At 37.0% G+C, this 26,388-nt stretch overlaps 1 protein-coding gene across 1 annotated transcript; it reads left to right on the top strand.

Annotated features, from left to right (window-relative positions):
- Nucleotides 1-7,824: 7,824 nt before the first annotated feature.
- LOC103439033 (zinc finger protein ZAT9-like) lies at nucleotides 7,825-10,034 on the top strand. Its single transcript, XM_008377585.3, has one exon. The coding sequence runs from the start codon at nucleotides 8,244-8,246 to the stop codon at nucleotides 9,720-9,722; it is 1,479 nt and encodes a 492-aa protein (XP_008375807.3). The 5' UTR covers nucleotides 7,825-8,243; the 3' UTR covers nucleotides 9,723-10,034.
- The last annotated feature ends 16,354 nt before the right edge of the window (nucleotides 10,035-26,388 follow it).

The following is a 26,388-nucleotide window of genomic DNA, read 5'->3' on the forward strand; positions in this document are numbered from 1 at the left end:
TTTTTTTTGGTAAAATTGTAGAAATATGTAAAATTGTAGAAAATATGTGAAATTGTTGGAAGATATGAAAATTTGGTAAAATTTTAGAAATATGTGTATTTGGTAAAATTGTAGAATTATGTGAAATTGTTGGAAAGTTGTAGGAAAACTTGGGTAAATTCTAGAAATATAAATTGTGATTTTTCTTTTTCACATATGTCATCGCGTTTGATCACCATTAGGTGTTGCTCTGCCTCCGCTTCTAGTTAGAGTGACTGTTTGGTCCTCAGCGTCACCCAGGCGGCCACCGCCTAGTCAGCAACCAACCCTCGTAGTTCTACACCATCGGGAAGGTGGCCCGATCTACCAGGCAGCCTCACAACCGTAGACGCCATGAGCCTGTGGTAGCCCTAGCCCACCTTGTTGATGGCGAAGGACGATTCATGGCTGTGCAACAGGTTGGAGGCAAAAAACTCGTAACTAGGCCTTACAACAAAGTCTGGGGAATCCATAATTCATTTATTTTTTTTCACCTTTACTTATTTAATGTGGTTTTAAACTAGTACATTTTGTTTTTCTATTTTAGACCAACTTCGAGATCAACATGGAGGACACAAATATTGTTAAGTACATAGATCAAATGTGGACAGAGCGGTATAAGGAGTGGAAGTACGAGTTGGATTGCTATTAAAAGACTTGTGAGTCTCCTGATGCAACTCCTATCGATCCACTTGAAGAGTTTCGGGAATTCAACATATACATAGATCAGTGCAACAGGAAATAAATATAAGAATATATAGTACTTTATAAAATAATACCATAACTATTTTTAAAAATAAAGGTCTTCACACTAACCACTTATGTGTTCTTTAGTCACCACGTGGTAACAAAGTGACATTTGTTTACATCTAATTGCATGTTTTCCTGGGCCAATGCATACCGAGCACCTTGCTTAGCCTTGATTAGTCAACTGTACACCCCACCAAGCATTAGATCTGACAACCTTACGTCCCTTCATAAACTTCTGCTCTTGCTGATGGCCAACACGTGGCTTAGTGTTGGTGTCTGATAGGCGAGTGAAAGTGAGTGCACATTCATTTTCAGAGCGAAAAATTTTAGGTAAGTTTTATTTCATTTAATTTTAGTTCAATGTTTTTGTCTTTTTATTTAAGTTTAATTAATTTTTTTTTTAATTTATAGCTTAATTCAACGGCAAATAAAGGTAACTGGGAGAAGAAGTAGTACCTTTTCACTCCAGTCTCAACCCCCCATCTTACCGGGTAGATAAACGGTGGGTGAGTTGTTTGTATTTCCCAAAAATGGAGGTTTAAGAGGAAACGCATACCAATTATGGTAACCAGGGGCATTTATGTAATATTCCATTATGCGTTTTAAATTTTAATTTCATTACAATAAAAAATGTTTAAATTATGATCAATAATCTTAATTGGTTTCTCTTGTTTATTTTTGTAGATTTCTATGACGCAAAAAAAGGATGAGTACTTTGCCAACCTTTCCTAGTTGCAATAGGACATGCCAATGGAGACGCTTGATCCAGAGGTGTCTCTACAATTGCTGATGGGCAGGGTTGAGCGATAAAAAGACAAGGAAGTCCGTGACCTAGGAAGGGGTTGGGTTCGAGACCTCAGGGGTCTTCTTCTTCATCTAGCTCTCATCATTCGATTAAGAAGTCTTCCAAGTTGTAGCAAGTGTAGATGGAACTAGGGCACCAATGATAAGAAACTTAGCGCCAAAGAATAAGCAATGTGCTGAGAGAAGAAGTTGCTTGCTTTAAAGGATTCAAAACCCCAATAGATGAAACTCACAGGACACACTAATGAACCTAGTTTGAATCCTACCATCGCTAACTCATCCATTCCAATGCATGAGGTTATTCTAGATTACAGACACGTCTTTGAAAAGGCAAATCCACCTCCTAAAAATTGTGAGATTTTGGTTTATCATGTTAGCACAGATGTACTTTCAAAAGGGGATGAAATGATACTCAACGATGAATTTGCATACGCAATAGCTACTAATTTCAGGCTGCGATGACCTTGAACCACGTTCCGTTATTAAAGGTCGACCTAGAATTGATTGGGGAACAAGTAATCTAGGTTGAACTTTATTCATTTGCAAAAAATAAAGGGTTTGGGACTGTTGTTCCTACACCTCCACATGTTAAGCTTGTTTGCTTTAAGTGAGTTTTCATAAGGAAGCATGATAAGAATGATGAGATAGGGCGATATAAGGCACGCCTTGTGGTGCAAGACTTCTCTCAAAGCCTGTGATTGATTACAAGGATACTTATTCCCTCGTAACGTTTTCTTACCTATTTAGTTTGTTAGTTTCTGAAAAGAAAAAATAACTAAATATGCACCTTATGAACGTGGAAATAGCGTATCTCTATGGGGGCCTTGATACGGAAATCCGAAGGAAAGTTCTCTAAGGACTTACATTGACTGAATCAAATAGTTCTAGACCATGGAACACACTATCGTTTAGATTGAGGCGAATACTCTAAGCATTGAAATAATTCGAAATGATGTGATATAATTGTCTGAGTGAGTATTTGATTAGTCAAGGATGTGTGAATAATGAACTATGCCCATGCATGTTTATCACAGTCACCTTCCAGATTTAGGATACTTTCATTTTATATCGATGACATGAATCTCATTGGGACTCGTAAAGAGCTTGAGAAAACTACTTCACACCTGAAGTTGGAATTGAGATGAAAGATCTAGAAAAAACTTGATATTGTCTCCACCCTGGAGATTTATATGCCTCGGTTTGGAGATCGAACATCAATCGAACTACACCCAAAAGGTGTTGAGAGGCTTTAATGAGGATAGCGCAAAACCTTCGAACGCTAGATAGCAAATGAGACCCATTTTGCCCTAAAGACTATGAAGGATGGGTTTTGGAGCTTAAAGTTCCATATTTGAGTGCAATTGACACTTTATTGTACTTAACCCAATGCTCTAGACTGAACATCTCATTCGCTGTTAATCATTTCATAAGATATAGCAACGCACAAACATACAGACTGAAATGATATTCAAGGCATCCTTCGTTACCTCAAGGGTACTATGGATTTGGCTTTATTATATCCTTATATATATCTCAAATAGATCATACCCCATTGGTCTTTAAACTGATGTTTGCCTTGTTGGTTATGTTGATGCATGTTATTTATCTAATCTACATAAGGCACGTTCTCAAACAGGTTTTGTCTTTACCTTTGGAGACAGGTAGTATCTTGGAGTCAACCAAATAGACCTTAAATGCGACTTATTTGAATCATTATGAAATTCTCAATCTTCACTAAGGTACTCGTGAAAGCTTCTGTGTAAGAGTTGATGTTGAGCATATTTGAAGCACTTACAGACTTTCTTCAGTTGTTGACGTCCTTATAATGATCTATGAAGACAATTTCGCATGTATCAACTTGATCAAGAAAGACTACATCAAAGGAGACAACACCATACATATTGCGCCAAAATTGTTATGTGATTAATCCTGACATTAGTAGTTGAGCTCTAGGAGAGTATTGTGTAAATTTCTTTTTGGAAGTTGTTACATGTTTCTTTAAGTTTATGTCACGAAGTGTGGTATATGTATTTGATTAGTTTATGTAGTTGATCGTAGTTTTGTTATTTTATACATGATCAAGAAACGTGATTCTGGGATCTGCTTAGAGTTCATATATCAAAATCCTTTTCTGGGTGGAAGAGATGGTAGCAGAATCGTGATTTCGCAGTATGTGGAAGACTAAAAAGAAACATGAGGCTGGTTTTGAGAAAATGGAGTTTTGGCCTTTGAAGTCGCAAGCTTGATGTCTAAGCTGGTCCATCTATGGCAACTTCTGAGCAATAAACAGGTTGCTGGGCTTAGAGAAGAAATCACAAATTCAGTGGGCATCAATTACCGACGCTTACAATTTTCATCATTCAAATCACGACTTGATTGCTTTGAATGGAGGCGTGGTTGTGCTCGGGTGGAGGGGAACAAGAAGATGGGAAATGTGGAAAATTAACCATATTTTAGACCTTATATATAATTATAGCCACTATTTTAGTTTTATGATAATTCTAACCAAAATTTGATGTAAAAGTACTAATGTACCCTTAATATTAGGGTTTCTCACAACAAAAACTGCTTTAAACTCTCTCGCAACCTTTTGGTTTCTCACCTTAAACCAGATGAGCACCCTTTGCCAATTTTTCATAATACCCTTAATTTAACAGCAATATGTGAATATCTATATCTACTCTATATCTATATACATACATACATACATACATACATATATATATAGATTAAAAAAGAGTGTAGGAAATGGAGGGGTTCGAGAGTAAGGGGCACCAAGTAGTATTTAAGAGGCTACATCTTTTATGCTTCAAGATCTCAATTAATTGTTGTTTTTTCATGGTTAAGAGTAATGGGGATTTTTTTTGTCATTAAGGGTATAGTAGTACTTTTACATTAAGTTTTGGTTATAATTATCAAAAAACTAAAATGGTGGCTATAATTCTATATGGGGTCTAAAATATGGTTACTTTTCCAAAAACAAGAAGATGAACAAATCATCATCTTCCCTTTTTTTTACCTTTTTATTTTTTAAGTTCTTTATTATTTAAATATTTTTAATCAACATATCAATATTTAATTAGACTTGTGAGATCACATCACTAAATAACAGAATTATAATAAAATGACCACATTGATTTGTAACACTAATTTTCAGGAACTACATTGTTCCATTTTCAATTTTAAGGATCACTTTAATGATGTGGGTCAATTTCAAGGACCATATTAGTGTTTTTTTTTTTTTTAATCATTCTCTTGATCAGTTTAGACTTTGGACGCAAAAAAACTCGACAATTACAAGGGAACTAGTATCGAAATTTCTCGATTTTAATGCAAGAATCTCACACTTCATGCTGACTTACTAGTAAGTCTGAATTTTAGTATCGAACGATTATATCGGTATATAGGTTACCAGAGAATATATAAACATTTGCTTCGTAAAACAAAAGGAGTTAATAAAAGTACCACCTTCAATTTACTGAGCTTAGCAACATTCAATAAATTAATTCATTGTTATTTTTAGTAATTAAAAGAACAAAAGGGTTGGCTAGTTTGTAGTTTCCACCGAAATTTAGGTAGTTGTTATATATCATACAATTTATGGTTAATGGACCATCCAACTTTTTCTTAGTGCTTTAATTTGCAGGTAAGGTGCAGTGAAGTTAAGTACAGAAGTTGCTTCACCTTGCTAGTCGGAAAGCGTGTTGTTCGCTTAATCACTGTCACTACTTAAGCCACTAGCTCTGTCTGTGAATGCTTTGAGTCAAAGCTAATTAAATTCACTCGAAATGATTGATTAAGGACTAATCCCACTTCACTTATGAAAGCAATGTCTTTGCTTAACCAAGAGTTTAGTGACTAAGTAATTATTGAAATATTACGTGCACCTTCATGGCCCACTAGTAGTGTTGAGATCTCAACCTTTTGGACGTAGAAACTCTAAAAGAAACTAAAATAGAAGAAAATAATACTCCGAAAGCATTTCAGGCATTAATAATGCTTGTTCGATAAAAAAAATTAAATTCATTACGTATAATGGTCATTGTTTCATTATGATCATTGTTTATTTGATATAATATTTTATAATATTTTGACATTAGAACAAATCTGACCCGATGATATTAAAAGGTGAAATTAGGGTAAACAAAAAGGTGATGATCTAATGAGACGCTCTAACTAAATGATTACTATTTTATGCCGAGAGCCCGGACAACTGCATACCTGTTCTAACATCAAAAGGGTTGAGTGCAATACAACACTAAGAGTGCATTTCACTTTTACATCAATATATCGTATATTTTCCTTAAAGAAATATTAAACTAAAAAATGGACCATATTTTATTGAATCATTGATATATATATTTAGGAAGACTTTGGATGTGATCCCTAGCTATAAATATTCTTTGACTCAAATCTTGTTAGTTTTCAATTTTTTATCGAAGTTCCTGAAATTAATGTGATAATTAATTCTATATATGTTACTATATTTTTAAATTAAAATTTTAAATTTATAGTTGTTTATATTAATGAGATTTTAAATAAAAATCCATAATTGTGGGATTAAAATTATTAAAATATAAAAATACTATTGTGTGTGTTTATATATATATAAGCATGGGTACAATCATCAATATTAACCAAAATATTATTCTACCAAAAAATGTGTACATTCTTCAAAATCACCAAAAAAAAATAAAAAAGATATTAGGCTTAATAACATTAGTAAATTTCTTTGTTTAAACTTGACATGAATACATTCTCAAATCAAAGAAAAAAAAATGTACCCAAATAAGTTAAAAATAGATTAGAAAAAAATTGAATAGATTTTATATAAAAAAATGGTACATTTTACATATAACAAATTGTTATATTTAAGAATGAGTACATTTTAAGATTAAAAATTTGAAAAATTACATGAATGGGCACATATAATTAGCATGGGTAGATTTAGCAAAATTAAAAATGAGTACAAATAAGTTAAAAAAATATGGGTACAAATACAAATAAAACTTTTTAAAATATGGGCACAAAAAGAAATTAATATATGGGTACAGATTAAAATTGAAAAGAAAATTGGTACAAATTAAAAAATGGTTGCAAATTAAAAATGGGTACAAACTAAAAAAAATATATATATGATAAAAAATTTAGCCATAAATATAAATATACTAATTGTAACATAACACTAAATGAATATATTTAGAAATAAAAAATATTTTATTGTTGAAATAATTAATGATGTTATTAATATTCAAGAACCTTGATCAAAAATTGAAAAAGAATAAGGTTTTAATCAATAAATTAGCAAAATAAGGGATGAGAACCTAATTTCTCCATATATTAATATACATACTAAGGGGTGAGATGAATAAATCGGTTATGAACTCGTCACTCACGAAATTCAAAACTATAAGACCTCTCACTTACAATTGATAAAAAAATATCACTAAATTGTAGTATAAGTGACAAAATTTGAAAATATATTTAGATATGGAAAAAAAAATTAATTTTTGAGGTTTCATTCTCTTGTACCAAAGTCGCGATATATTAGCGTCAAATGTAAACATTTCTATTCGATTGATATTACAAAGACAGATTGGGCTTACAATTTTGACTCGAATGATATTACAAAAACAGATAACCGAGTACTTTTCTCAAGGAAAGCAGTTTAGGGGTTTGAATAGTTAGTTTATTGTTTGTCTGAGGATTCAGTTAGATCAACTCACTAAGTTTATCACTTGATTCACGTATATGCACTTTTGAGATCCTAACACTCCGGCCGCGTATAGAAAGTACGTACGGATAAGAATGTTTTTACCATTGACTCCCCGTTAAAAAATAGAAAAGTAAAATGTTATAAAATAGCAAAACAATTGTTTTTAACAAAAAATAAAATAAAAATAGAAATGTACATGCAATTTTACCATTCAACATCAAAATTAAAAGGAATTTCTCTCTTTGGGCAACTTGAAAAATAGAAAGTCTGTTTTCTTTTAATACAAAAAATAGAAAGTTAGAATAAAGCTAAACAAAAAAAAACACGAACTAATTAATGGAAGGTTAGTTGTTTATAATAGAAAAAGAATTTGTGTGGAAAAGCAGGTGGAACCAACCGACAGACAAGGAGAAGCATGGATTAGTTTTCTTGGCTTGGAAATGAAGGGATATGAATAGGTATGGCAGTTAGAACCACTCTCTCTTCCTCTCTTTCACTCCCTCACACACACAGACATACACACACTCTTTCTCTAAGTATCTCACTCGTTTGAACCCAACACAACAAAACGTACTCTTGATGTACGGACGTCCATTCCTTGGTTCTAACTTTGACTCGGCGGCGCCACCGCCACAGAAAAAGTCTCTCATCATCTAACCCTCCGTCCACTTGTCACAATGTCGTCCCACCCCAGCTCTTCAAGAACTCCCACACCCCTCTCCCTCTCTGTACCATATCCACAAATTCAATCCAAACCAACACCTCAACTAAAAACTAGGACTAGAACCTCTTAATTATCGCCATGCAACCCCACAATTCTTTTCACAACAAGAACAAACACCTTCTTTCCCTCTTTCATTCTTGACCCACTTCCATCATCACCAATTTTCTCCATCCCTCTCTCCTCTATAATTTTGGTTTTTTCCCTGGTTTTCGGTTTTTTTTTTTTTAATTAATGGCTTTGATTGTCGACCAGCAATCAAGCTTTAAACACTTCTGTAAAATATGCAAGAAAGGTTTTGTGTGTGGTAGAGCGCTAGGAGGGCACATGAGGGCACATGGAATAGGGGATGAAGGTCACATTGACGACGACGACGATCCTCCGAGTGATTGGGAGGACAAACTCCGCGGCAATGTACCCGCTACCAACAAGTGCATGTATGCTCTAAGAACAAACCCTAATCGCCTAAAAAGCTGCCGGGTTTGTGAGAATTGTGGTAAAGAGTTCTTATCTTGGAAATCCTTCCTTGAACATGGCAAATGTGGTAATTCTGTAGATGCCGAGTCCCTTGTGTCCTCGCCAGGCTCTGATGAGGAGGATGGGGGTGGTGGTGGCCGGCGAGGATGTGGGTGGTCAAAAAGGAAGAGATCTTTCAGAGCCAAAGTGGGAAATTTTAGTCCGCATTGCCCATCAAGTGAGGAAGAGGACCTTGCCAATTGCTTAATGATGTTGTCCAATGCCACGGTGGATCCAATGGAGGCAGAACCAGAAGAATCTTGTGCTTCAGCCAGCAAAGAAGAGGAACGAAGAAACCCTATGAACATCATGACTCCTGTTTCACGTGGGGTGACAATTGACAACAATAAGGCTAAAGGGGTTGCCAATAAAGGTCTGTTCGAATGTAAAGCATGCAAGAAAGTATTCAATTCCCACCAAGCATTGGGCGGTCATAGGGCTAGTCACAAGAAAGTTAAAGGGTGCTTTGCTGCCCGTCTTGATCATCTTGAAGATAGTATGGCGGATGATGATGTCATCACACATGAAGAGTTCTTACCCAATAAACCCAATTCAACCCTACAATTTGACCATGGGTCGAATAATCCATCCGTTTATACCTCAAAGAGAAAATCTAAGGTGCATGAATGTTCAATATGCCATCGGATATTCTCATCAGGACAGGCATTGGGCGGGCACAAGAGGTGTCATTGGATCACATCCAACGCCACGACAGACACGTCTACTCTAGTCAAGTTCCATGAATTTCAAGAGAGTTTGGAGCAGCAAATGATGAACCAAAGGTCTAAGTTTGATGCTTCGGATCCACTTGATCTGAAGCTCGATCTTAATCTACCTGCTCCGGTGGATGAGAATGGAGGAGGTAGAAGAGAGCGTCCCAATCCACCAAGCTTGGATGTCTCTACAGATTTCTTTTTACAACCATGGACTGGGACAAAGGAGGAGGACAATCCCCATCACCACTCCCACCACCAAAACGACAATGACAACCTTAACAACGATGATTATAATAATAATAATAATAACAACAATAATAACAGCACTGATGTTTCAATGCAGAATGTAGTTGATGAAGGAGACAGTAAGGTGAAGTTAGCAAAGCTAAGTGAACTAAAGGATATTACCAACAGTGGGGGCTCCTCACCATGGTTGCAGGTGGGAATTGGTTCAACAACTGATGTAGGAGCTGAACCATAATTTCATGTGAAGGAATGTGAGATTTTCTCAGCTCTCTCTCTCCCCCTTTTTGTTCAAAGATTTTTGTACCAAGAAAACTGTAATTATTACAAACAAGCCATAGCTCAGCATTCATTTTCAAAACTTATTTTCTTTTTGAATTGTTGCTGTACATTATAGTGGGTGAATAGGAACCCAGTTAAGCCCCAATCTCATTTCATGCATATATATTGCAGGTGATTTATATATATACTTCTAATAAATCATTGTATTTTTTCTATATAAATTTTCTTGTTAAAATTTGTTTGGCAAAGAAAAAAAGATTCAAGTCTAGTCATGATGTATGGTAAGAATTTGTTAGTATCAACCCACTCTTACAGTCTTACTCAATTGGTAGAGACTAAAGTTAAAGTTGAGTCTGAATTAGCAGCTGGTGCTTCCGGTGCTGATCTTAGACTTATGTCTCTAAAACTACTATCATTTTAAACCTTTGTTTAGTTATCTTCTTTATAAATCTTAGACAGCAAATTGTTAAACTACAAAAATAAAAATAAAAATAACTAGGCTTGTTACAATCCCAAACCAATCGAGCCAATCTAATCCAACCAATTTTGATTGATTAATTTCAATGACTTGTTTAGATCAAATGACATATTTTCTTGTGAGAGCCCAATCAAATCAAATATAATCCAATCTAGTTGGTTTTTTGCTCCTTTTTTCTATCTCATATGCATTTGAAATTCAATAGATTGTGATTAACTGAAGTCATTATATGAAATTGTGTTTAGTATATGAGTAATGTTAGATAATCAAATTTTTAGACCAAATTTGTAAATCATGTGATATGTCGAATAAGCACGTTAATCAACACTTCAATAATAATCTAATTATCAAGAACCACGTTATATGATTTACAAAATATAAATTAAAATTAAGTACCTAAAATCCTCCAACCTTTTAGTGTCATTCCAAATTGGTGTCAACCTTTTTAAACATTCAAAACAAGTACCTAACCTATTGAAAATGTCACATCTGTTAAGCCCCAGTTAAAAATTTACTAAATCAAATAGGGGTTTGTTTTCCTTGCTTGACGTTTTAATGTTCTTTGTAGGATTTTATTTATTACTCATTTTTAACTATTAAAAATAAAAAGAGCTTGCAAAAAAATCAAAAGAAAATACCAAATCATCAATAAAAACAGAAAGAGAGGGATTCGAACCCACGGTATGAAAAACTCGTACAACAGGTTTAGCAATATGATGCTTTAGTCCACTCAGTCATCTCATCGATCGTGGTGAAGTCAGCAATGGATTTGGCGGATCATCCACGTCACACTAGGATTTTGGAAGGACATTTACGAGAGTGAGGTGAGTTTTAAGAGAAAGACGGGAGAGGAATTTGGTGTTGCAAGATTGATGACTGGGAAATGGTTGGTAATGTGTTGGTTTGCTTTAGCAGGTATATTGGTATGAATGAACATATTATGGATATAGAATGTTTTACTTTGTCTACAAAACCAATAGAAGGTCATGGAAGCATAACCTCCACCAACTAATGATCACCACCACCCAATCATGCCATCACCTCCAAACCCAACGCAAAGCTTCAAATTCCTCCCTACAACTCAAGCTACCAACATCGAGAATAAGGTCATGGAGGTTGCTTAAATGACATGGACTGCCATGATGCGGCCACCACCATCTTACTACCCACAAAGAAGAACTTGAAGTTTTACGAGCCAATAATCGACGAATGAGAAAATCAGATGAGCAGAAACATGTTCCTTGAAACCCTATATGAATTTTTAACCCTCTTCTATGTTAGAAGATTGCATTTCTAATGTAATTTCAATTTGGGTCCATTTTCAATTCAATTCAATACACGTTTGACCATTGGGTTCCATATTTTATACCTAGTTGGCGCGTTTTGAATTTAATCTATGTTTGAAAAATTCACTGGGACTTAACTGATGTGACATTTTCAATAGGTTGGATACTTGCTTAGAACGTTTTAAAAAATTTAGACCAATTTGGAATAACACTAATGACACACCTCGACCGAGATCAAGACATGTTGCCCGTCACGTGAGAGTGATGTAGCCATGTGCACAGTGCGGAAGCAATAAAGATAAGAAATATTCGAATAATTAAAAACCAAATTACTAGAGTGCATTACTAAACAGAAAGTGATAGGAGTTAGTTACAACAGTGAACACTCCTAATCAGAGCATAAAGTCTAGCTGCAGTCCAGTAGGACAAGTACTAGTTATACAGTACAAGAATTGTCCTACTATTATTTAGATAAGTTAGAATTGTTGACGTCCTTAAGCCACCAACAGCAAGCTTACTTAAAACTTGAAGGGGCGCAAAATAGAAAACGTGAGTGGGCAAAAACAAATGTTTTACAAAATCATTTTCTTTATCAACATATCTAACCCCTCGCTGTAAAACATGTATAATTTTTCCCAGAATCAGAATATAAGCATATGCATAATATATATATATATATACACATATATATGAATTCATATCAATTCAATTCATGCTTCGCAGAATCATATTCAAACATATATGCCATGCCAATACATAATAGAGTACGCAATTCAGGTAAAAATAAATTCATAGAAATATGATATGTTAGTCGGAACCCCTGTGGTAGTCTATATGGCTGAATTCATAGCTCAAAATCAATCTAGCCGGAGTCACTATAATGACCTATATGGCAATATATTGCACATAAGTCGGAACCCCTACAAAGGTATGTACGACAAGATTGGGTGTAATATAATTATGCTCAATTTTACTCTCTCATAATGGCCAGGCGATAAATCGCTAGTCATCTACGAGTCAGAACCATAAATAAAGTCTGTACGACAAGACTGTGCACTTAAGTTGGATCCAATATGAGCATATAGTGCGGAAGGTGATGTAAATAAACAGGCATGTACTTCATATCTTTGGCTAAATCACAAACACCCTAGGTGCAGTTTTATGAGCTCAACATCATTCAATCACATATCACATCATCGATGATTCACATAACCAAACATAACTTACTTGAACTTACATGTGCCTCCACAGCACCACATTATATATATATATATATATATATATATATATATATATATATATATATATATATATATATATGCAACCATGAAATGCATATTCAAAATATAAAAGCATTTGGCATATTATTTCAAAGCATACTTTCCTTAAAAATGCATTTCTGGGAAATATATCAAGTATATAAGTATATACTGAAAACAAAAGCCCACTCACTGATATGTCGACGGGTTGTAACCCCCGAGTCGACCCTATATACGCTTGTCCTCTGGATAAGCCTCACCTATATGCGAATTAACTATAAAAACGTTATTTTAAAGCACATAGGCAAAACTAGCTAATAACTTCTCATACTTTGCTCAATTTGGGTATATGAATATATCACAGTGATCTACACAACCTCACGAACATCATGATATTTTTAGAAATGTTTTTTGAGCCATCACGCGCACGGGAAAACGCGTTCCCCACGCGCGGCCAAACCTGACGGATTCCCTAACCACCATTAGGGAATATTCCATTAAACCTAACAGATTCCGCTAAAATTGACGACGGCGTCAGCATATTCCGTCTAAACTGACGAAATATGCCGTCATCTTCTCCGACGAGTCACCAGTCGCCGGGAAATTGGGTAAAACTTCAAACCCACTATTCTCACTCGTTTCTCAACCATTTTTCATGAAATTTGAACCATTGGAAAGCTAACAACATGTAGAATCACGTTATACCATTTTAAAACCTTGAAATGTACTAGATTTTACTTGAGGAAGCTCGATAATCCAGTCAACTTTGAAAACCTTCGATCTCGGCCCTCCGACGTCCAATCTCTTCCAACGAACTACCCCGAGCTTCCTTAGGACCTCCTAAAACTTCATGTGAGCTTGAAATCTTTTGAAACACAAGGTTTTATGTCCACATGAATAGTGCATGAAAAATGAGTTTCGGGTTCTCGAGATTTCGAATGAATCCTTACCTGAAATGGGTACCAACCAACTCGAAATGGCACAAGGAATGCAATGGTGCCTTTAGAATCTTCGATCTGCGACTGGAATGCTCGCTTCGAGCTTGGTCTGTACAAGGAAGAAGAGAGAGATAGTGAGGAAGAGAAAGATGAGGGCACGGGAAAGAAGAGAGAGGGAATGAGGGTGGTGTGTGTGTGGTCCATGTGGTCATAAATCTCAAAACCACACAATAACTCTAAATCTCAATATGTCACACATACACACCACAATTCCCGTCCAATGATAAAATTGTCACTTGACCTCACTGATAAATGAATTTTGGGACGGGCTATGACAATCTCCCCACCTTATAAAATTTCATCCTCGAAATTATACATAACAAATACCTCCACTAATAATCATAAAACAAGCGTGGATACATCTCTCTCATCTGATCCTCTGTCTCCCAAGTAGCTTCTTCCACCGAATGATTTCTCCATAACAGTTTTACCAAACGAACTGTCTTATTCCTCAGTTCTTTATCCTTCCAATCCAACAGAGTCACTGGTTCCTCATCATAAGTCAAGTCTGAATTGATTTCCAAAGGTTGAGGAGGAATCACATGTGAAGGATCTGAAACATAATGTTGAAGCATCGAAACATGAAATACATCGTGCACCTTGGACAACTCTGGAGGCAATTCAAGCCTGTAAGCAACCTCACCGACTCGCTCGGTGATCATATATGGTCAAATGTACCTAGGACTCAACTTTCTTTTCTTTCCAAATCGTACAACACCTTTCCAAGGTGATAGCTTCAGAAATACCCAATCACCTACATCATACTTCCGATCAATGGCATGCTTGTCTGCTAAGCTCTTTTGTCGATCTTAGGCCGCTTTCAGGTTAGACTTAATTACCTAAACATTTTGAGTAGTCACATCCACAATCTCAGGGCCTACTAAAACTCTTTCGCCAACCTCTGACCAACATAGAGGCGTATGACAAGATTTCCCATAAAGTGCCTCAAATGGTGCCCTACCAATGCTCGAATGATAACTGTTGTTGTAGGCGAACTCCATCAAATCCAAACAATCATGCCAACTATCTCCAAACTGCAGCACTGAAGATCTCAACATATCTTCTAATGTTTGAATGGTCCTTTTAGATTGTCCATCTGTCTAAGGATGATATGTCGTACTATAGAGTAATCTCGTACCAAGAGCTTTTTGGAATGCTATCCAGAACTTGGAAGTAAATCTGGGATCCCGATCCGAGATGATATTAACTGGCACACCATGATACTTCACAATCTGCGATATGAATAACTTAGCTAATCGACTTAACGAATACTTCTCCCTCACCGGAATAAAATGTGTTGACTTCATAAGCCGATCAACTACTACTCAATTGTTGTTATAACCATTTTGTGTGCGAGGAAGCTTGTACACAAAATCCATAGTAATATTTTCCCATTTCCACTGTGGAACGGGAAGTGGCTGCATCAATCCAAACGACTTCTTTCTTTCAGCTTTAACTTGTTGGTAGATGGCACACCTACTCACATATTCGACAATTTCTCTTTTCATACCTGACCAATAATAAAATGGTCTAATGGTATGATACATATTAGTACCTCCTGGATGCATCGCATATGCCGAAATATGTGCTTCATCCAAAATTTCTTTCTTTAACTCTGCATTATTCGACACATAGATTATGCTTTCCTGCATAAGCATGCCATCAGTTTCTCGAATCTCGAAATCTTTCTTTTTGCCTTGGTTTCTTGCTTGAATTATTTCCTGAGTCTCTTCATCATTCATCTGAGTTTCAAGCACACAATCAATTAAAACTGGTCTAACCTGGAAATTAGCAAGCAAGGCTTCTTCTCGATCTTCCACTCTTAACTCCACTCTAAGGGACCTCAAATCTGCCAGAAGTGGAACATGACAATCATAGATGGCATTAAATCTGGATGGAGTCTTTCTACTAAATGCATCCGCCACTGCATTTGCACGACTAGGATGATCACTAAGTAATTCAATCCACCTCTGCTGACGAAGATTAAGATCTCTCTGAGTAAACAAATATTGAAGACTCTTATGATCTGTAAAGATTTTACATTTCTCACCATAAAGATAATGTCTCCAAATCTTCAAGGCAAAGATGATAACAACTAACTCCAAATCATGTGTAGGGTAATTCTTCTCATGAGGTTTCAATTGTCTCGAGGCATAAGTAATCACCCTACCATGTTGCATTAATACATAACCCAAACAACTCAGAGAAGCATCACTATAAACCTCATAATTACCGCCATCATCTGGAAGTGCTAGAACAGAAGCATGAGTGAGGTAATACTTCAGCTGTTGGAAACTTTGCTCACATTTATTATCCCACTCAAACTTAACATCCTTTCGAATCAACCTCGTCAATGGCAGAGCAATCACTGAAAAATCCTTAACGAACCATCTATAATAGCCTGCTAGGCCAAGAAAACTCCGTACCTCGGTGATGATTCGAGGTTGCTCCCAATTCTCCACAGCTACCACTTTTTGAGAATCCACTTGAATGCCTTGAGAAGAAACGACATGTCCCAAAAATGCCACTTGATTCAACCAAAATTCACATTTGCTAAACTTAGCATATAGTTGGTGTTCCCTCAAAATGCTCAACACCAACTTCAAATGTCTAGCATGCTCAGCTTTAGACTTAGAGTATACCAGGATATCGTCAATGAAGACAATAACGAACCTGTCCAAATATGGCTGGAATACTCAATTCATCAAATCCATAAAAGCTGCTGGTGCATTAGTTAACCCGAATGACATCACAAGGAACTCATAATGACCATATCGAGTCCTGAATGCAGTTTTATGGACATCTTCATTTTAATCTTTAACTAATAATATCCCGAGCTCAAGTCAATCTTAGAAAATACGCAGGCACCTCTGAGCTGATCAAATAAATCATCTATACGAGGCAATGGATAACGGTTCTTAATGGTTACCCAATTTAATTGCCTGTAATCAATGCACAGCCTCAAAGTTCCGTCTTTCTTCCTCACAAATAAAACTGGAGCTCCCTAAGGTGAAGTACTCGGCTGAATAAAACCTTTATCCACTAACTCTTGTAACTGTACTTTCAATTCCCTTAATTCAGCAGGAGCCATTCTATAAGGAGTTAAGGATATGAGATTTGTACCTGGAAGCAAATCAATAACAAACTCCACCTCTCTATCTGGCGGCAATCCAGGCAAATCCTCATGGAATACATCCGGAAAATATCTTACCACCCGAACATCCTCTACACTACTAGGAGCATCATCATTCAACACCACATGAGCTAAATATCCCTGACAACCTTTCGACAACAATCTCTTTGCTTTTATGGCTGAAATAATATCATGCCTCACCCTACTAGGCTCTCCTAAAATTTAACTTCAGGTAATCCAGGACAATGAATTGTGGCTGTCTTCCCATAACAATCTATCTTAGCACGATTATAGTGCAACCAATCAGTGCCCAAAATCACATCAAAATCCATAATATCCAATGACATAAGATTAGCCGGCATAATAATATCCTTTATTATCACTGGACATCCTGGATATACCCGATCCACAAAACAGTTATCCCCTCTAGGCATAGAAAATTCTAAATTATATCCTAAAGGTGTAGGATGAGATTGTGTCACTTACGCAAATGTATGAAAAATAACAGAATGTGTAGCACCACAATCAATCAAAACTCTAGCAAAATGATCGAGAATATTTAACGTACCCATGATTAAATCTGGATTATTCTGGGCATCTTGCAGTGACATGTTGTGGATACGTGCCTGGTTCTGCTGTCGTCCACCGCGACCTCTGTTGGCGTGAACACCACATCCCTATCTCTGCTGACCTGACTGCCTCGAAGATTTTGCACTACTAGCAGCAATCTCTCCCTGCTGGGGTTGTCCCCCTTAGTACCACTGAGATCCTCCAGCTAAATGCGGCTGATAAGACATAGATCCTCCCTAATACTGAGGATACTTACTCTGATACTAAGGATCCTGAGAGTACTGCTGTTGTCTTGAGGTGTAGGGAGTGGCGTTGCCCTGATAGTGGTAGGCACCTCCTCATCCAATCTGAGTATAACCACCAGATCTTGAAGCGTGCTGGGTAGGTGCAGGTGGTGGGAATGAAGGTTGCTGGGGTCTCTGCTGACTCTGAGGGCATTGAGCAGCCCTATGACCCACCTGTCCACAAGTAAAACATCCATTCCTGCCTCTCCTACACTCCCCAAAATACTGATTATTACACTTGCGTCATAAGGGAGCACCAGATCCACTTGGACCACCAAAATCTCCCTATCTCTGGAACCTCGGATCTCTAGTGAATCTACCACCTCTCCTCTGCATATTACTACTAAATCCTCCGCTAGAAGAGCTGGAATTGCCACCACTCTTCTTAAAGTTATGGGTCTTGCGAGGTCCCTGAAATGCTTGCCTTTTTCCCTTGTCATCTCGTCTTTAGCCCCTATTCTTTCCTTCCTCATCTTCACTTTCACTAGGCATGTTCTCTGAGGCCTTAATCCTCAGTAGAATCTCATAGAACTCCTGGTAAGAGGCACAATGAGTCGATGTTGCTATAGAACGCCATTTATTTTTAGTACCCAATCTGAAACAGCGAAGCATCTCTACTGGATTAGCAGCAACCTCTGGGTCATATCTCGACAGATCAGTAAACATCCTGTCATACTCATTAGCGGACATCTTTCCTTGCCTCAGATGAGTAAACTCCTGTTTCTTAAGATCGATATATGCAGGAAGAATAAACCTTTTCCGAAACCGTTCCTTAAACACTTCCCAGTCTACAATCTCTTCTGGGGTCATCTGGTAAGACTCCTGTCTCCACCAGGATGGAGGCAGTTCTCCCAAAAACCAGGAAGTCGTCTTGACCCACCTATCAGGAGGAAGATTCCCCTGACTCTGCATCACTTAATAGGTCTTCTCCACATGATTCAGCCATTTTTCTGCCCCCTCATGACCTTCATTACCCATGAAGTGAGTCAACTTCAGATTATGAATTGTCTCAAGAGGTGTCCTCTGGAAGTACGGAATGTTGTCTGAATGGCAGAAACTATAGCTTCCCCTAATTGAGCAATATCAGGGAAACTAGATTTAGCTGGTTGACGGGGCTCTCTACGAGGTGGCATAGTTATGACATAAGACATCATAAGGATTAGAACATTCAAGAATTATACAGGACGGTTAAACCTAGGCCTTGATACCAAACTGACACACCCTGATCAAGATCAAGGCATGCTGGCCGTCACGTGAGATTAACGTAGCCATGTGCACAGTGCGGAAGCAATAAAGATAAGAAATATACAAATAATTAAAAACCAAATTACTAGAGTGCACTACTAAACAGAAAGTGATAGGAGTTAGTTACAACAGTGAACACTCCTAATCAGAGCATAAAGTCTAGGTGCAGTCCAGTAGGACAAGTACTAGTTATATAGTACCAGAATTGTCCTACTATTATTTAGATAAGTCAAAACTGCCGACGTCCTTAAGCCATGAACAACAAGCTTACCTAAAACCTGAAGGGGCGCAAAATAGAAAACGTGAGTGGGCAAAAACAAATGTTTTACAAAATCATTTTCTTTATCAACATATCTAACCCCTCGCTCTAAAACATGTATAATTTTTCCTAGAATTAGAATATAATCATATGCATAATATATATATATATATATATATATATATATATATATATATACACACACACATATATATAAATTCATATCAATTCAATTCATGCTTCGCAGAATCATATTCAAACATATATGCCATGCCAATATATAACAAAGTAAGCAATTCAGGTAAAAATAAATTCATAGAAATATGATATGTTAGCCGGAACCCCTGTGGTAGTCTATATGGCCGGATTCATAGCTCAAAATTAATCTAGCCAGAGTCACTACAATGACCTATACGGCAATATACTGCACATAAGTTGGAACCCCTACAAAGGTCTGTACGACAAGATTGGGTGTAATATAATTATACTCAATTTTACTCTCTCATAATAACTGGGCGATAAATCGCTAGTCATCTACGAGTCGGAACTATAAATAAGGTCTGTACGACAAAACTGTGCACTTAAGTTGGATCCAATATGAGCATATAGTACGGGAGGTGACGTAAATAAACAAGCTTGTACTTCATATCTCTGACTAAATCACAAACACCCTAGGTGCAGTTTTATGAGCTCAACATCATTCAATCACATATCACATCATCGATGATTCACATAACCAAACATAACTTACCTAAACTTACCTGTGCCTCCACAGCACCACATTTTATATATATATATATGCAACCATGACATGCATATTCAAAATTTAAAAGCAAGCATACTTTCCTTAAAAATGCATTTCTGGGAAATATATCAAGTATATAAGTATATACTGAAAAAAAGCCTACTCACTCATATGTCGACGAGTCGTAACCCTCGAGTCACCCCTGGATATGCTTGTCCTCGGGATAAGCCTCACCTATATGCGAATTAACTATAAAAAAGTTATTTTAAATCACATAGGCAAAACTAGCTAATAACTTCTCATACATTGCTCAAATTGGATATATGAATATACCATAGTGATCTACACAACCTCACGAACATCGTGATATTTTTAGAAATTTTTTTTAAGCTCCCACGCGCCGTCACGCGCGGCCAAACCTGATGGATTTGCTAACCACCGTTAGGGAATATTCCATTAAACCTAACAGATTCTGCTAAAATTGACTGACGGCGTCAGCATATTCCTTCAAAATTGACGGAATATGCCGTCATCTTCTCCGGCGAGTCACCGGTCGCCGGGAAACAGGGTAAAACTTCAAACCCACTATTCTCACTCGTTTCTCAACCATTTTGCATGAAATTTGAACCATTGGAAAGCTAACAACATTTGGAATCACGTTATACCATTTTAAAACCTTGAAATCTACTAGATTTTACCTGAGGAAGCTCGATAATCCGATCAACTTTGAAAACCTTCGATCTCGGCCCTCCGACGTCCAAACTCTTTCAATGAACTAACCCGAGCTTCCTTAGGACCTCCTAAAACTCCCTGTGAGCTTGAAATGTTCTGAAACACAAGGTTTTACGTCCACATGAATAGTGCATTAAAATTGAGTTCGGGTTTTCGAGATTTCGAATAAATCCTTACCTGAAATGGGTACCAACCAACTCGAAATGGCACGAGGAATGCAATGGTGCCTTTAGAATCTTCGATCTGCGACTAGAAAGCTCACTTCAAGCTTGGTCCATATGAGGAAGAGAAAGAGAGTGAGTCCGAGAGAGATGAGGGCACGAGAAGGAAGAGAGAGGGAGTAAGGGTGGTGTTTGTGTGGTCCACATGCTCACAAATCTCAAAACCACACAATAACTCTAAATCTCAATATGTCACACATACACACCATAATTTCCTGCCCAAGGATAAAACTGTCACTTGACCTCACTGATAAATGAATTTCGGGACGGGCTGTGACACAAAAATGTTAGGGTTTTTTAATTACTTAATCTTATAATTTAACTAGATAGTGTCTCTAGCAATTTCTTAATATATTAAGGGAGCTTTTTGCTCAACTATGGTGTATGTTCACTTTACACATAATCATCTATCATGTGTCATTTCATTTAACTCTAGTTAACTTTCATATTAAATGTTACTTTTTGGATTTTGAAAAAAAAAAAAAAAAAAACTATCGTTAAGTGAGAGGACATGTGTTAACTAGAGTTAGGTGAAAGGACATATTAACTCTAATTAACTTTCACATTAATTGTTACATTTTGAATTTAAAAAAAAAAAAACTAAGGTTACGTAAAAGAACATGTGGTAAGTGATTAAATGTACAGTGAATATACACTATAGTTTATAGTATTGATGCAAAATGCTCACATATATTAATGAACAAAAACACTTTCGTTAAACATTTACTTTTGTATTTCACATTTATATTTATTTAATTGTTTTGATTAATTGGGCTATATTAGATGAATAATTGTTTGGTTTTTAAATATTTTTCTTTAAACCAAGACCAACTAATATCAATTAAACCGAATGGAACAAATATCTAGGAGTTCGTGCAAACGAACTAACACCCACTTTTCTCCCCTGATAACCCCTACTCTAATGCTATATATCACACCAACACCAGCACTTCCACTTAGACCTGATATTCGTGTCATGTTTTTCGTTTTCAGGTTATTTTCATATCATACTCGATACTTTAACGGGTCATATCGTATAACACCCGTTAAAATGAACAGCCAATATGACTCACTCCGTTAATATTAACAGGTATTATGACCTGACTCGGTACCTGTTAAAAAATCTATTTTAATCAATAAATAAACAAATGAAAAACACAATACTGAATTAGTATAGACATACCACATTCTCACATAAATATTACTTCAAAACATAAAAAAAATTATCCTTCAAGTATAAACTCTAAAATAAGAGCTTATGAAAAACATTAGCATTCGCACTTCTAAATTAATAATTATAATATTTTTAATGTGTTTTGTATTTTCATATTACTTTGATATTTTTATTTTATAATGCTTTTATAATGTTTTAATTTCACTTTTAAGAGAATAAAGCATATATGAGTATGACTGTATGAGAAAGAGTAAAAACTTTGTTAGGTCGTTGACTCTAAAATTGAAAGTCTGTCTTTTTGCCTATAGTTATACTATACTAGTTGATTTGAATTTGGGACAACAGGCAGTGGCGGAACCAAAAAACCATATTAGGAGGGGTCTATAAGCCATATAAAAAAAATAATAGCCCTTGAAATATATAATTAATGGGAGAAAAATTAAACGTTTTGGTTTTTGTATTGACAAGGAAAATTTTAATCAAACAAGCATGGTCGAGCTTTAAAGTTTGTATGAAAGGCCTAGTATTGAAATGATTATATCATAAGAACAAAACTTGTTAAGTGTTTTGATGAAAAGAAAATTAACACATTGGATTCGAACAAAAATTTAACATCATGACTTAAATTTAATCTCACTCTAGATTGTATAGGCCTTTGTTTTATATCAACTGGCCAAAAAAGAGGGCTTAGTTTTAATATGGTAAGAAATAAGGCAAATTATAAGGATTTGTTTTTCTCTTAGTTAAAATAAAATAAAAAAATCTAAGACTAGGATAGGCGGTATTATGATACTTGATGTATCAAACCATATACCTGGCACACTGAGAAATTGCTCCTACCACCATAATGACTAAGTAACCATGGAGAATGTTACTTAGTACTATGGTCTAGAGGTATTCCTGACTTGTAAGTAAAAGGTCTTAGGTTCAATTCTAGCCAAAGGCGAATTTGAACCACATTATTGATAATCCATTATGAGGCTTAGCCCCCAATTCCCCACCCCTTAGAGTAGATAATATCGTTTTAGGGAGAAGAGTCTTGATTAATTAACTAATATAACACTAATGATTATTTATTTTTGTTTATTTTCTTCAGTTACTACTAAAGTTTATCTTTTTTTCTTTTATTTCATTCTTACTCTTTACAAACAATTGATATAAGCAAATTGTGGATGCAAATTTCTTCCTCCCTAATCTTGGACAAAATTGCACCTACAAAACAAATAACACCTTTGGTCAAGGCCACGAGCCTCATGCGCGCACGATGAATATGGGGCTTTGGTTGAAGAACCTTCAATGCCAAAGTTAGAATTTTGAGGGAAAAGTGTTTGGAGAATTTAGAGAATTTAGCAAGAGAATTGGAAGTGGGTTTTGGAGAGAATGAGAGGGCTTTTATAGGGGTGTGGCCGGCCTTCTTGGGTGAGAGAAGACTGGCCACTTGGCTCTCTTTGTGGGCTAGGTTCTTAATTTGTGTTTAATTGGGCATAATTGAATAATTAACTAATTAATTAGCCAATTAATAGAATAATCGCCTAATTTATTAGCTAATTAGTATAATAAAAAGGGAAAGATTTGGGAGTTACCTTGTGGAAAGGATTTGATGAGGATTGATGAATTAGATTTTGAATTGTTACCTATTTTAGGCACTTTTGACTTGGTTGAGGGATGATCGTCTGCTGCTCGCGCGTAGGAATCCCGATGTGCCTCAAGGATATTCTTGTCATTTTCATCCAAAGATCCATGTGTCACATTGTGATTATTTTTGGCTCCACAAATGCCCCCACACCTGTTAGGCTGCTCGTAGAAAAGGGCAACAAGTGTAGAGATTTTCTTGCTTTAGGAAATTAGGATTGCTTCCTATTTTGATGTAGATTTCCTCTTTAATAAGAAATTAGATCCTTCTAGGAAAGGGAAATAAATTTCTCTTAAAGCTTATTTAAGTCCACCTTAAGTGGATTATTAAATCAACTTTGGCGAGCGATTTATTCTACCCTATAAGAGAAAGAAAGCTTAGAGGGTATTTGTTCCCCCTCCTCTAGCAATCTTTTACATCTTGTCCGTGCAAAGGATCGTCTTTCGTTGCTTACTTTGTCTTCTCCACAGCACAAGGTATGAAAAATTTAATTTTTCTCGTCTTCCTCTTGGATAGTGTTGTCGCGAGGCAGCCGTCAGGGTGGTGCGGCACATCGGCTGGCAGGGGCCAGGAGTTGGCTCGGCATGTGCCGATGAGCTGTTGTGGTAGGGACCACTGCTTGGGCTGCTTAGCTTGGCTAAAGCCATGGGCAACTTGTGCAGCTGGGTCCACGGATTAAGGCGCTAGGGTGCAGTGCTAAGGGAGCGGCATGGCTCATGTCTTTTGGGCTCTTAGACCTGATGCGAGCCAAGCTGGCGATTAAGAGAAATAAGGAGGTCGTAGGCTTTATGGGCTGCTAGAATGTTGGGCATGCAGGCCTCCTGCTTGTTGGTCCGATAGAGAAAATGAGGGAAAAGCTAGTATGGGTTGAGCTTCCCTGCTGAGTACCGTGAATGGCTTTGGCTGCTTAGTTCTTTTCGCTAAGAGAAATGTGGGCTGCTTCCGAGAGAGAAGGTAAAAATGATCAAGATAGATGCATTGGCTCGTCTGAACGCTGTCGTAGAGCCTATTATGAATGAAGGTGGAAAGAAGAGATCTTCCTCACCTACTCAAGAGATGCCGGTTGAGAAAACTGAAGACTTCATCCGCTGCTTGTGAGGGTCCGCCTGCTGCCGAGAGGCCTGTGATTAATGACTTTTTCCAATGGGGTTGCCAGATCTAAGCATGTGGTGCCTGCCATGTCGAGAATGGCTTGTATGATTGCTGATAGGATTGCTCAGCATAAAGGTCCTATCATGCCCTTAGTGCCGAAGTCTGTACCAAGACGTCTATTGGAAGCCAAGTCCAATTCACATTTGGAGAGGCTTGCTATTATAAAAAGCGATAAGGTGGACTCTGCTGCTAAAGTGGCGCCAAAGCCCATTTTCTCTGCTCTGAGATCGCCTGCTGGGAAAGAGGAGACTGCTCGCGTGGGCAGCTGTGAGAAATTCACTAAGCCTGCTGAGATCTATGTGCTCTTGAAACCAGATCTACTTGAAGACATGGACGCTTGTTCTAAGTTTGTTAATGGCGTTAGAAAGGTTTGTTTGCCCAAGCTCCTTTGGGAAGCATACAACCAAATATAGAAAGACTGCTTTGCTTGCTATGATGCAGATATAGCAAGGCTACCAATGAGGTGGCAAACCCCCACTTTTCTGCAGCTTGAAACTGCTCGCCAAGAGATCGTTGACTTGAATTGATGCGATCCAAGTTAAGTATGAAAGTGCAGAGAATGAGATTGGATGTTGCATACCTTAGATTTAAGATCTTGAGTTTGTAGTTTTTGAGCTTCGTTTCGCTGCTTATGCAAAGGATGAAGAGTTTATTGCTGCTTATAATTACGTGATCCATTTCAAGAGAATTGTCGATAGGCTAAGATCAACGAAAGTCTGAAGAAGGAAGTGAATGAGCTGTAGCACATTCGTGTTGGTCTGCTCGAGGAGAATAAATAGTTAAAGGGTGAGAAGTACGGGCTCGAGGTTTCAAGACCTTCTCTATTTCTCCGGAAGATTTGCTTGCTTTTACTTTTGAGGCTTCCATTGGTGAAGTAGTTGGAAAAGTTGGTGCCCAGTCTGGGGTAGCCAGGGGTGAAGTGTTGAATGATGTTGTTGCTAAGAACGTCGCGATTGTTAAAGGTATGGCGACTGAGTAGTCGTGGGATGTCCAAGCTGTCGTAGTTTTCTAGGTAGCCTTTAGGATTTTCTTTGTTTTTCCTTGTAGCTCTTGTTTTGCTTGAACTCCTTGGCCTTTGCTAGTTGTTTATTAACATGCTTCATTCACTTTTCTTCATCTTCGCTTCTTTTGTTCATGCCCTAACCTTTAGACTTTATAAACCAGTGGCATGTATGCTACTTTTCGATAAACAGACAAGCCCGCGTAGCTTATACAGCCGTAGGTGTTGGTGTAGAACTTTGCAAAGTTGTTAGCCATAGGGTTGGTAGCCGGATGCCTTACTTACAGAAGCAGACAAGTCCGCGTAACCACTAGGTTGTTAACCTTGGCTTTCTCTAATTCCGTAGGTTGAGTAGCAAGTACCACAACACTTTAGGACTTGGTGTAAGTTGTTCCGTGCTTGGCAGAGGTGAAGCTTATCAACAACGTAGCATGTCGGCATTAGATAAAGCTT

The sequence above is a fragment of the Malus domestica genome, chromosome 07 (assembly GCF_042453785.1).
Source record: "Malus domestica chromosome 07, GDT2T_hap1".
Taxonomy (NCBI): domain Eukaryota; kingdom Viridiplantae; phylum Streptophyta; class Magnoliopsida; order Rosales; family Rosaceae; genus Malus; species Malus domestica.